Raw genomic sequence first — 13,479 nt, 5'->3', positions numbered from 1 at the left:
AGATTGGCAATGTTTCATCTGTCATAATGACAAGTTTCAAGTGTGTTGCAGAGGGCTTTAGACCAGTGCTTTTCAAAGTGGGGGCCGGGCCTCCAGAGGGCACTAGGGGGGCCTCAGCAAATTAATGAAAATACTTAAAAAACATCTTCATGGGAAAGGAAGTTTTCTGTTATATTTGTTAATACTACAGTATAATAAAGAATATATGTTATAATTATATTTAGTGTAGTGTTAACAAATATAATTGAATCGTTTTCCTTCCACATAAAAATCATATTTGCCTTTCCCATCTGTCTAATTGCCTGCCAGTCGTCATCACATTCATTGTCATTTCCCCCCGGTGTGGGTAATACAGTAGTCTGACTCTGGAACAATGTTTATAATGGAAAACAGACAAGAAAAGATTTGAGATACATAAGTAATTATTAGGTTATTACATGAATACAAGTAAGGAAATATATTCTTCTGAGGTTGTATGGAAGTGATTTTTTACATTTTTAATAGCATTGTCAATGGGTTTTTAAGGGGGCCGCAGCCAAAGGCTAATGCTATATGGGGGGCCTTTGCATGGAAAAGTTTGGGACCCCCTGCTTTAGACCATGCAAATCATTTGCAACTTAGTTTCACCTCAGTTTCAACCAACTAAATTTGCGTGAAAGTTTTACCGTGTAAAGCCAGCCTAAACATCATCATTCAAAAGTGTAAAAAAAGAAAAAAAATAGATATGAATTTGACGTATAGTTTTTTTTTCAATACTTTATTTTATTTATTTTTTAAGAAACAAACAAAACAAAAATACAGGCTCAGACACAAGAAAAGAAATGAAACAAAAACATACGTACATAATGAACATTCAATATTACAGTGGTGCTACCAGCCACGTAAGGTGCTTATGTGCTTGTAAGCGACGCACTTGAGATCTCACACAAGGTGTCTATAGGAAACGACGACGAGTCACCCGTTGCCCCTAACCTCATCGAGGTAGGCTAAAAACGGGTCCCATAGACAGTAGTTAGAAATGTTCTAAGTGAGTTGGTTCTCAGGAACCAGAGTCTCTCCATCTGTATAACAGAGATCATGTCCGTCAACCACAATTGGAAAGAGGGTGAAGAGGGCTTCCATTCCTTAAGAATTAGTTTTTTGCCAACAGTTGTCCCCAGTGTCAGAGATTGTTGCACAGCTGTAGTGACGTTCAGAGAGGACTCCGAGCAGCCGAAGATGGCGAGTTCTGCCTCCGGCTGAAGGGTTATTTCGTAGGCCTTAGAATACCAGTCAAATATTTTGGCCCAGAATCCCGCCAGTGAAGGGCAGAACCAGAAGGCATGAGACAGAGTGCCCTCCGATACCTGACATCTGTCACACAGTGGAGAGACAGAGGGGTAAATCTTGTGCAACTTTTGTTTAGAATAGTGAAGACGATGGATGACTTTAAATTGGATCAGCTGGTGTCTACTATTAACTGAGCAGAGCTGTACCACAGACTGACTCCTATCCCATATAATATCAGATAAATCAGTGCCAAGTTCCCCCGGCCATCCTTCTCTAATCCTCTCAGTAGAGGCCGTGATGCAGTTGTCAAACCAACATACAAACCTAGAAATTAGATGCTTAGAGTGAGGAGGGCTCAGCAAAACGTCAAAGAAAGCATGTTCGTCTGGGAGTCTTTCAAAGGTATTATTAATCTTGGATCGAACATGATAATTTGATGTATGTTTTGATTAGCACATCAAGATATAAATACCTCAGTTGTTGAAATTATGTGATGATCAAATGCCATTTTGATTATAAAATCATGCAAATATTATATATTAAAGAGGTTTGTAAACTTCCCCTTGCTACTTTATACTTCAAATGTACTTTTCTCATTGGAAGTTTCATTTGAGTGTAGTAGTATTTTTTCCACAATGACATGCCTCCTCCATGTATGGTATTTCCCCCTATTGTACTGTATGTATGAATTCACTCTTGTAATGCTGCTCTCTCTCCTCTCTCGATCAGTGGATGATTCCCATTATTCAAAGCTCCATGAAGCCACTAGAGGTAAGGAAGGAAGAATGGCAGTGGAGCTTATGCAGATTACCACCCACCGCAGCAGCGTAGCCTGCCACAGGATCACTCACTGCACTACCAACCTGACCTGGGAACTCTGTTTGTGAGGCCAATGCAGAAGTAGCTTAAACCTGCCTTCTTCCGAACTCCCCTGGCTGCAAAAAGAAGTGAATGTGAAAATGTCACTACTTCTCACTTGATTTATGACCTCAGTAAAACACTTTCCTAATGAGTTTATGGCCTCAATCGCCAGTTTCAAGTCGTCTTCAATACAGCGAGATGTTCATTTTGTGGTCCTCATTTGTTTTGGGGTGTGATGGGTCGCCTGTCCAGTGATGTCGCAGCTCTCCGATCACAGACCAATAGCAGGCGGCGCTGCGGCTCTTCTCGTCCAAATTAACCTCACTTCTGGTTCCAAATAACCAAGATGGCGACGGTGAAAATGCCAACCTCTGGGTTTTAAAATGCAAGTCCAAAAACCAATGGGTGTCGTCACGGTGGCTACATCCTTATATTTATATACAGTCTATGGTCCTGAGCAACAGTGGCTACATCCTTATATTTATATACAGTATATGGTCCTGACCAACAGTGGCTACATCCTTATATTTATATACAGTCTATGGTCCTGAGCAACAGTGGCTACATCCTTATATTTATATACAGTCTATGGTCCTGAGCAACAGTGGCTACATCCTTATATTTATATACAGTCTATGGTCCTGACCAACAGTGGCTACATCCTTATATTTATATACAGTCTATGGTCCTGACCAGAGCCCTGTAGATAGAAGAGTCCCGACATCTCCATTCACTCCAATAGACCAGTATTTTACTCTCAAGAGTTCCAGGAAGTAAGGTCCTGGATTAAGCAGCACTGTCGAGTTGCAGCAAAATAGACAGTTTGTGTTGTACTCTGAAAGGGTTTTTCCCCCCTTGAATCAAATTGTACATTATCAGCTTTATTTTAGCATGCAAAAGTAGCGCGAGACCCATTCCTGGCTGTTCATTGGCTAATTAGTCTCGCATTTTGGTCCTCCGCTGACGCCACTCTCTCTCTAGAGCAGGGGCACTCAATTAAAATTCCTAGAGGTCCAGTTAGAGAAAATGTCCTCAAGCAAAGGTCCGGAACATTGTAACGTAGCTTGCGTTATGATTCAGTGCCATTGAACTTAGGCCACTTCAATGATTGCACTAGCCTAATGTACAATGTCTGTATGTAGTCAACGACTGACTGGTAAAAATCAAAATAAACATCAACAATGTTTATTTAGTTTTCATATTTAACTGGATTAATTATAAATAACTAGCCTACACTAATAATAAATACATGTTCTTTTCTCATTTCAAGTAAAATAATGGCTGCATTTAAAAATAACATACAACAGAGTGCTTTGGGAAAATGTGCATCTTAAAAGTGTTTTAATTTGAGAAAGAAAATCTTCTTTTCTTCCCTTAACTCCACCTTTTCTCTTGAGAGAAGTGAGTTCCCTATCTATCTATCTATCTATCTATCTGTCTGTCTGTCTGTCTATCTTTCTGCCTGTCTGTCTGTCTGTCTGTCTGTCTGTCTGTCTGTCTGTCTGTCTGTCTATCTATCTGCCTGTCTGTCTGTCTGTCTGTCTGTCTATCTGTCTATCGATCGTTCGCAATGCAAACGTCACATGCGTTGGGCAGTGAATGTGTGAGTGTGCCCTCAGTCTGGATTTGAGTGTGTTTGCTCGTGTGGCGCTTTCATAGACAGGTTAGGATCGCATCGCACTTCACATGAGACATACTGCCTGGTTTTGAGCTGCCCGTGAGAACAATGAATGAACATGTAAGAGTCTGCCTGCTCCGGATTAAAACAAAATCTTTGTTTTTGCGGTGTACTCGTTTCTTTTGAGCACGTCATGTGAAATGACTTCTATCTCTCACGTTTCTCAGAGTCTCGCGCCTCTACTCCGTCAGTGTGCCAGACACTCTCTCGCACTGGAACCGACTGGAACAGGCAGAATCGAATCGGATATTTGATTGGCTGAGTAGCATCACGTGTGATGATTTACAGCGCATGCATTGGTCTGTGAGCTTCCTGGCAGATTAAACCAGTACCGTAAAGGGTAGAAAAGCATGTGCCGGTTAAAAAAGAAAAGCTCGTGAAATGTAACAATTCTTAATACAATGATTTGTAGGTTATAGGGCTCGGTCCGGATAGGACGGCGTCTGGGTCCGGATGCGAACCGGAGTCCGGACTTTGGGGATCGCTGCTCTAGAGGACACTAACCCTGACCAACAGTGGCTCACAGGACTTGTCTTTTGAGATCCCATGTGACAAGAGTCTCCTCTCCTCTCTCTTCCTGTGCTGTAGGACATGGATCTGTCCAGGATGATGGAGAGACTGCTGAGACTAGCTGTGAGTAGAGCTACAACACCCAACAACACCACAGCTATTTACTATTATTGTCAGTATTCAGGCTGGCTGTGAGAAACAACCAACACAACATGCCATTACAAAACTCAACAGCACTTGATCATCACAATAAGTAGAAACCAGGGAGATATTTCAGCTTTTCAGCATTACAAGTGTTTTTGGATTAACAGCTCCCATTCATTTATAATGGCGGAGCATGGCAAAGGCATAACTCACCACTGCAATCACTGTCACAGCTAATCATCTATCATCACAATTACAATCGCCTTTATTGACTTAGCAGTCACATATCATCAGTGCCTTTCCAAAAAGTCATTGTTAATTGAGTATTCCTCATACATTGAGAGCAATTACCAAACGACTTGGCTTCAACTCATGAGGAACAATGCCAGCTTTCAATAACAGTAAACACACAGGAGATACAAGATTTTCTGCAGGACTATGCTGAGAATGGCGTCACATACAGGAATATCATCATCATCATCATCATCATCTATCTATATATACAATTGAGTATGTGGGCAATGTTTGTTTGTTTCAAGTTCTGTGTTTGGCCACAGCTATGCTGTTTTACGTGCGATCGGCTGAAACCTTCACGGTGTGTAAAGGGCACCCGTGCGGGTGACCTGACGGAGCCGAATTTTTTAAAATTAGGGCAGATTTATTGCCCTGAGGCTATAGTTCAGTGATTATGTCATCAGTGATGTCATCAGTGTGAGACTATATAAGTGAGAAGTATAAGTAGGTAGAATCGGGAGGAACCAGACGGAGATGATGGCTTCCGCCCCTGGGCTGTGCGGGTGACCTGACGGAGCCATATTTTTTAATTAGTTAATTGCCCTAATTACCATGTCATAGAGCAGGCGAGGCCGCGACACGCAGTGGTCATCAGTGATGTCATAAGAGCAGGGTGAGCTACGGGCCATAGGCATCGAGCGTGTGAGATGCCTAGTCATCATCATCATCATATAGAATTGTGTAATTGGGCTCTGTCTGTCTGCGATTTTGGTCCCACATTGTGAGATTTGTGATGATTTTGGTCAGTACTGATGTCACTGATAATGTCACAATGTCTATGACATCATCAATTTCATATCGAAATTGTTGACATTGTTAAATCATTTAGGAGTAAAAAATCTACTGACTCTAATGGAATCGATATGGCCATTGTCAAAAATCAAATTGAATGTGTGGTGAAACTAGGGATGCACGATATATCGGCAATCATATGTATATATATGTATATCGGCAGATGTTAGTAATTTTTTAACATATCGGCATCGGTCCGATGTTGCAATGTTAATATTGTTTATCGGTATCAGCCAAAATGTTCCCATTGAGAGGAAACATTGTGATAAATCTATGATTTATGGGCTTTTCCAAAAGAAATATTTTACATTAGAGTAAATGAATTCATCACAAAACACAACATACTGTGTGATCAGCAATATGGGTTCAGAACCAATATGACAACTGCATAATGCACTCACGGAGTTTGTGGAGGAAATATCAACAGCAATAGAAAATAAAGAATATGCAGTAGGGGTTTTCCTCGATCTAAAAAAAGCTTTTGACACGGTTGACCACATCTTATTAATGAGGAAACTCAACAGATATGGGATTAGAGGGGTAGCACACACTTGGTTAAGCAGTTATCTGGAGAATCGGAACCAGTATGTTCAAGTACGGGACCACTTACGGGACCACCCCGGACCAAGTACGGGGGTATGTTCACCACCTGGTACGGGAACTGTACCACCATGGACCGCAGGGCGCTACGGAGGGTGAGGCGCGCGGCCCAGCACGTAACAGGATGTGAGTTGCCAGAACTGCATGAACTGTATAACCAGCGGTGCCTCAGGAGGTCCCTGAAGATCATCAAAGACACAAACCATCCCCACAACAGCCTGTTCTCCCTGCTACCCTCAGGGAGGAGATACAGGGTTCCAATAGCACGCACAAATCGCTTGAGGAACAGTTTCTTCCCGCAGGCCACGAGACTCCTTAACATACGCAAATAGTGTAGTAGCCGTACCGTACCGTACTGCAGCTGCTACCATTATGTATGCCTAATGTTTAATTGTATGTTTAACAAGGTACATGCTATTTGCACCTGTATGTCAAATACGTCGAATTTAAAATGTCTGAACACGTCTAACGTATGCACAATGCCTAATGTTTAATTGTATGTTTAATAAGGTACATGCTATTTGCACTGCATGTCAAATACGTCGAATTTAAAATGTCTGTCTAACGTATGCACATGACATGTGCACCTATGTGCAATGAATATGCCACTGACTTGTCTTATCGCTATTCTGCCTTATTGCCTATTGCTGCTTAGTATTGCTTATTGATGCCTATTTCTTATTGCTCATTGCTTGTTGCCTATTTGTACTATGTCGTAAACGGAGTCCACAGCACAAGAATTTCACACGTGATACTTGTACCATGGAGTGACAATAAAAATCTTGAATCTTGAATCTTGAAGTTCTCAACTCCAGTTCTGAGTTATTGAATGTGACCTGTGGGGTGCCCCAGGGCTCGGTTTTGGGACCATTGTTGTTTATTTTATATATAAATAATATTTGTGAAGTATCTAAATTACTAAAATCAATCATATTTACAGATGATACTTATTTATTTCGCTGTGGTAAAAACCTTGACCAACTTTTGGAAACTGTGGAAACTGAATTAATTAAGCTAAAGAGATGGTTTGACTCCAACAAACTAACACTGAACTTAAGTCAAACAAAATTCATAATCTTTGGCAATCGTGCAATCAGCTCTAACAAGAAACTCATGATAAACATATTTGAAAAAAAAAGTATTTGAAATCAAATTTCAAGTTATAATAGATAATAAATTGTGCTGGAAACCACATATAAATTATATAAAAGCTAAACTATCAAAATCAATTGCAATATTATACAAACTCAAAGATATGCTCAATCAAAATTCATTATTCACACTCTACTGTTCCTTTATACTCCCATACATCACCTACTGTGTGGAAGTGTGGGGAAACACATATGCAACTAACACTATTCTTCATCCTTCATCCTTCAAAAGAGAGCCATAAGAATTCTAAACAAAACCACTTATAGAGAACCGACAAACCCATACTTTATCAAACTAAAAACACTAAAATGTAAAGACCTGGTTGCCTACAGAACAGTCCAAATCATGTACAGAGCCAAAAACCAATTACTACCTAACAGTATCCAAAAGCTGTTTCAAATGAGAGAAAGTCATCATGACTTAAGAGGAACCTGTTTGTTCAAAAAACAACTAGTCAGGACAAATACAAAATATCACTGTATCAGCGTTAAAGGAGTTCATCTGTGGAACAACTGTAGTGAGGAATTGATGTTATGTAGATCACTTAATCAAGTCAAACGGAAGTTTAAAGATTTGATATTAAATAGATACAGAATGAATTCTATAACATAACTATGTATGATTCAATTGTGGCTGTTTGTAAATGTGTATGTGGGAGGGTGTGTGTCTGCGCGTATGTACACGCAAGTGTTTAAGTATGTGTACATGGTATGCTACAAATGTATTAGGCACAACTCTATAGTATGTGATATTATTATGGATATATTGTGAGTATGCACACATCTCTTATATATTATTACAGTAGTATAACATTATTATATTTTTATATTATAATTACTATTATATTATAAATACTTTCATATTAAGCCTATAGATATAAAACAAGGGGTAGGTATTAACTTCTTGCTGTGAATTCTAATTGACTATGCTTGTTTGGCATTTTCTTTCTCGAGGATGCTGGAGAGTTGCTTGTGGTTCTTCCTCGTAGTTTATTTGGTGCCAACATAAATTAAACAGAACATAAATTACATGACACACCAGCAGCCACTGTTGCCCTTTCAGTGTGGACTCCACAGTCTGGAGATAAATGTTCCCCTCGTGGGGTTCAGTCTCTCAGTCTGTAGTTGTGTTGGGGCCGGGCCTACAGGCATGCCTCCCTGGTCAGCAGTATTTTCTTCCAGTGTCGACAGAAACACACAGGTTGAGATTTACAGGTTAACTCAACTGTGTGCAGGTGCCTCACAATCATCACTCAATCCACCTCCTGCTTGCCAGTGTCACATATAATATCCTATTCACAATTAGTCCTCTGTGTGTGTGTGTGTGTGTGTGTGTGTGTGTGTGTGTGTGTCTCTCTCTCTCTCTCTCTCTCTCTCTCTAGGTTCCTAATCATCTGTTGTGGTTGATGTTTTTCTACTGGTTCTTCCACTCCTCTATGAACTTCACCGCTGAGCTGCTGCGCTTTGGAGACAGACAGTTCTACAAGGACTGGTGGTGAGTGCGTGTATTGTGCGTGCGTACATGCGCATGCTTGTGACTGAAAACCAGAGGCTTTGTGTGAGTGTGTATGGTGGAGACTTTCAGAACTTGTAAAGGCATGTGGGTGCAAGCTTTTTAAGAGACCTGTGAGAACAAAGCTTTGTAAACTGGATTTTCAGTATTGTGTGGCAATATTTAGTGTCAGATAAGGAAATGGAGGGCATTTTAAAGCATTTTGGCTTCTAAGGGTGCCCTCTGTAGGGTTATTTGATTGATAATTTGATTTAATTTAATTTAACTTATGTAAATAATTGTCGTCCTCCCTTTTGTTTCCTGATGTAGCGGTATGCTATCAGGAAACAAAAGGGAGGAGGACAATTATTTGTTGTATCACTCAATAAAGGCTTGTTAAATTCCTCTTTCCTGCATGACAGTACAGATGAGTCTGGGTTGCACAGCTCTAGATGTTAGAAGAGACATTTTCATGTTCACCAATATTGATCGATCAGACTGTCTCAGATCTCATCAATATTATTTGGAGTGTGCCCCTTTTTCAAGGTTCAATACACTATTTGCTGACTCTTTCAGGAACTCTGAGACGGTGACGTATTTCTGGCAGAACTGGAACATCCCTGTTCACAAGTGGTGTTTACGGTGAGTTATACACACACTAACCCAGTGGGAGGGAGCCACCAGGTTTATATTGGTAGAACTACACAGAGGGAACAGCAGTGGGTTTGATACAGGGACACAAGCCGCTTTCACACCGGCCTTGAAAGCGGTAAATGTTACGGAATATGTGATCCGCGCAACCGAAGTGAAAGTGGTGAAAGCGGATTGGTGGATAATTGTGTTACGCCTTTCGTTCCGCCAGTGGAGGTAGTCATAGTGCCGTATCACCCTCCACTCTGCCTCCACCTGAAAGGCTAGGAGCCGCGACACGGAACAGCCTACTATCAGAAGTAAGATAACCAAAGCATATCTGCAGTCTGTCTCGCCTGTTGTGTGTTAATAGACTCCTCGGTTATAATAATAATCTCTCTCATAATAGGTGCTCACAGAGAAATCCATCTGCAGCCTGCTTTATGCACAGCTGCAAAATTATCTTCAGCTCCCCAGAATATATTCATGCATCCGCACGCAATACGCCTCTATTAATAATGCAGGTCGAAATATGAAGATTTTTCGGTAGCCTACCTTGTCTTGGAGAACACTGATTACCACTGACTGTCGTCTGTCTCTTTTCTCTTTGATGTCTTAACGAGCAGCTGTTGAGAGCTGCTGCGCATTGGTTGATTTGGTTGGTGACCAGCATCATTTTAATTTGTCGGACTTTGATTAATTATAATAATGAAACTCAGCGCCAACGCACTCCGAGGCAGAAATATGGCTGGGCTGCTTGGTCTTGTGTGAAAGCAATTTCTGTGGCAAGGCTGACGTCATTGCGGGCCTTCTGAACTGCAATATTGCGCAATCTGTGTGTGAAAGCGGCTACAGACTCCGTAATGCACACTGATCTATTTGGGAAACAGACCGCTCCATTTGTCTGTGAGTAAGTGACAGTAATAAGTATTGTGCATGCAGTGAGGTTTATATTAAACAAGACAAAGGGAGTGAAAGGCTATCTCTTCTACAAGTTAATCCATTACAACGGGTCGACTTTGAATGGCTGTCAGGGAGGGAGAGAGTTACAACATGCTGGTGAGTTAGGAAGTAGGGAGGGAGTGACTGACTGAATAAAAGAGTGAACTTGGTCTTTCTAGCTCTGTTTCTCTCTCTGTTCCTTCCTCCATCCATCCATCCCTCCCCTCTGAAGCCACTTCTACAAGCCCCTGCTGAGGAGGGGCGTCAGTAAAATGGCCAGCCAATCAGCCGTCTTCTTCCTGTCTGCCTTTTTCCATGAGGTAAGCACTGAGCGAGTGCAACACCACTCCCTGTGACGTTTAGACTGTAGAACATTGAGTCTATCAAATATTAAGACCATCTGCTTAGTATCACAATGTCACCCTGTTTTGAAAATGTCCTGTTTCGAATGTCTAAAGATCATTACATTACATTTTAGGCATTTAGCCAATGCTCTATTCCACTGTGAAGTACTGTGTGAGTGCAACAGTAAATAAATAATCACAAATACCCCCCCCCCCCCCTGTCAGTACCTAGTGAGTGTTCCTCTGAGGATGTTCACACTGTGCTCCCCCCCCCCCCCTGTCAGTACCTAGTGAGTGTTCCTCTGAGGATGTTCAGACTGTGGGCCTTCATGGGCATGATGGCTCAGGTGAGACCACACAAACACAAATCACACATAATAAAACATCCGTGTCCAGCACAAACCTTATGTTAAGAAGACTATTGGTCATTACAAAGACAATCATTTTAATTCACTGCCCTCTTCATTTACTTATCAGCTCCCATTAGCCTGGTTGGTTGGTCACTTCCTGCGTGGTAACTATGGCAACGCAGCAGTGTGGATCTCAGTCATCATTGGTCAACCGTTTGCTATCCTGATGTACGTCCACGACTACTACGTCCTACACTACAGACAGGAAACTGACTGACGTGTGTGCACGTACACACGCGCGCACACACACACACACACACCACCACTAGTGTCTAGTGACTAATGCAGCAGACAGGTAGCGTCCTCTAAAGGGCAGGATGGATTGTCACTCTCGATAATAATTATGTTTACATCAGACGTCAGGGCCAAGATATACTGTACAGTGAGATGTTTCCTTCAGATAGGAATAAAATGATGTAGTAACACAGCCAGTCACAGTTTCTCGCTCAGGTGAATGTGTTGCAACAGCAGTATGTGGGATCAACTTCATATTTTTACCTTAGATGTTTTGCTGAAGCGCACCCACAGTGAGAGGATCCCCCCCCTCTCTCATTATATGACGGTCTCTCTCTTTTTACGTTAAATGGAGCAAACTCAACCACACTGGGTAAACAAGTAAAGAAAACTGCAATTCTATTTATACCGATGTATTTTTGGTTAAAACTTCGGAGTGTAGGTTTCTGCTTAGCATTCAGCTTAAAGGAAGGCTTTGCCGATTTTCAACACGCTCGTTATAATCTCGGTAGTATAAGCACATGAACAGTGTTTACTTTTCTGCACCGACAAATCCCAGTTCATCTGCTTGCAGAAACTCCGCCCCTGCCAGCTGGTATGGGTCATTAACGCTCATTAAGTCTCCATGCGATTCTCTGTGGATGTGCGCATACATAGAAAATGTAAGCGGTGTAAGTAAGCGGGGCAGGTTTTGCAGGTCGAACCCGTGTGTGTCCGTGCGTATGTGCGTCTTTCGGCTTTCACCGACTAGGAGCCGTGGCACCTTATGACTCCACTCTCACTGCCTTGTATGTTTGAACCGGGGGGGAGGGGCTTAGCCTAAATCTCATCCACATCTCGCTGCACGCATCCCGTGCTCACACACAGTCACTTATATAAAAAATAAAATAAAAAAATATGTAGTTCGAACAGCCACCCTCGAGCAGAACATCTGCTCACTTCCATCTCAGAATGACGCATTTTGCGTCAGGAAGTGCCTGGAATAGACTGCAGAGTTCTCGACACAGGAAAACATGAAGACAAGGTCAAGGCTGCCCATCTGCATATATTACCCACACTGTAATCATACCAAGCGGGTTGAGAATCATCAAAGTCTTCCTTTAAGTGTGAAGCCTCAGTGTCATTATGGCCTGCATGACTGCATGATTCAGGTGCCTTGGTAAAGTAAGAGATTATGAAACCTTGTGCTTAAAGTGGCTCAAAGCGGCCTTAACTTTCTGTTTTTACTATGAGATGGAACATGTCTAGGAAAAATGTATACATGCTAATAGGATTTTATCAATGTATTTTTTGTTTTCCATTTATTTTTTCCATCACCTTTGTCAGTGGCAGAGTGAAAATTACCAGCATTCTGAACAGGTGTACAGTATGTCCCTGTGAAATGACATTAATACAACACAAAAATAAATCATATGCCAATACTTTTTATGTGTTCTTTGAAAAAAAAAGTTTTTGCAAGGTCTGCTGAGAACCAGTCAATATGCAAAATCATTGAATGAATCTATGCTCAGGTACACAAGAATCCCTTGACTTGTTTTTTCCTCATGCTAATACCCCAAAGAACTGCTGAAAATCATGTCTGTCTAAATATATGTTCATGAATACAAACATTTGAAGAGTTATATTTCAGTCTTGTTATTTATCCATGGGTTATTTTGTGGCAATGCATCTGTTTTCCTTGCCTTTTTTTCATCTTCAAGTGAGCAAAAATAATGAATGGTGAAACCTAAAGATCAAACCTGTCTGAAACACATAGGATCTGTTCTTGAGGGGCCCAAAGCCAAATTCATACTATACAAAGTGATTTGCCGGAAGAGAAAGAACAAGGTTTACTTTTAGCTTCATACTGTCCTTTGTGTGTAGAGATGGCGAGTATCTGACAAAATGTATGCAGATCTATTCATCCAGACAGTAAAAATTGGCATAGATAGATAGATAGATAGATAGAAATAATGAGCATCCTCCCATGACAGCTGAATAGACAGAAAAAAGATGGTAAATGGACAGCTGTAAAACTCACCATGATTATACAAGTGATTAGGTAGGCACTAGGCAAAGACTTTTGAGGACAAACTTATAATATTGTATAAGTAGTTGTTTTTGTTGCAAACCAGCTAACAAGAGGCAC

The 13,479-nt window shown here is 41.2% G+C and overlaps 1 protein-coding gene across 1 annotated transcript in view; it reads left to right on the top strand.

Annotated features, from left to right (window-relative positions):
* dgat1b (diacylglycerol O-acyltransferase 1b) overlaps positions 1-12,954 on the top strand; it is a 60,337-nt gene extending 47,383 nt beyond the window's left edge. Inside the window, exons 11-17 of the mRNA XM_083633306.1 lie at positions 1,999-2,040; positions 4,397-4,441; positions 8,682-8,794; positions 9,368-9,433; positions 10,596-10,683; positions 10,992-11,054; positions 11,185-12,954. Coding sequence (XP_083489432.1) covers positions 1,999-2,040; positions 4,397-4,441; positions 8,682-8,794; positions 9,368-9,433; positions 10,596-10,683; positions 10,992-11,054; positions 11,185-11,334 — 567 coding nt within the window. The 3' untranslated portion in view covers positions 11,335-12,954. The remainder of the gene's footprint in view (positions 1-1,998; positions 2,041-4,396; positions 4,442-8,681; positions 8,795-9,367; positions 9,434-10,595; positions 10,684-10,991; positions 11,055-11,184) is intronic.
* The last annotated feature ends 525 nt before the right edge of the window (positions 12,955-13,479 follow it).

This window comes from Poromitra crassiceps (genome assembly GCF_964638095.1).
Source record: "Poromitra crassiceps genome assembly, chromosome: 1".
Lineage (NCBI taxonomy): Eukaryota > Metazoa > Chordata > Actinopteri > Beryciformes > Melamphaidae > Poromitra > Poromitra crassiceps.
This window is presented reverse-complemented; position numbering and strand designations above follow the sequence as displayed.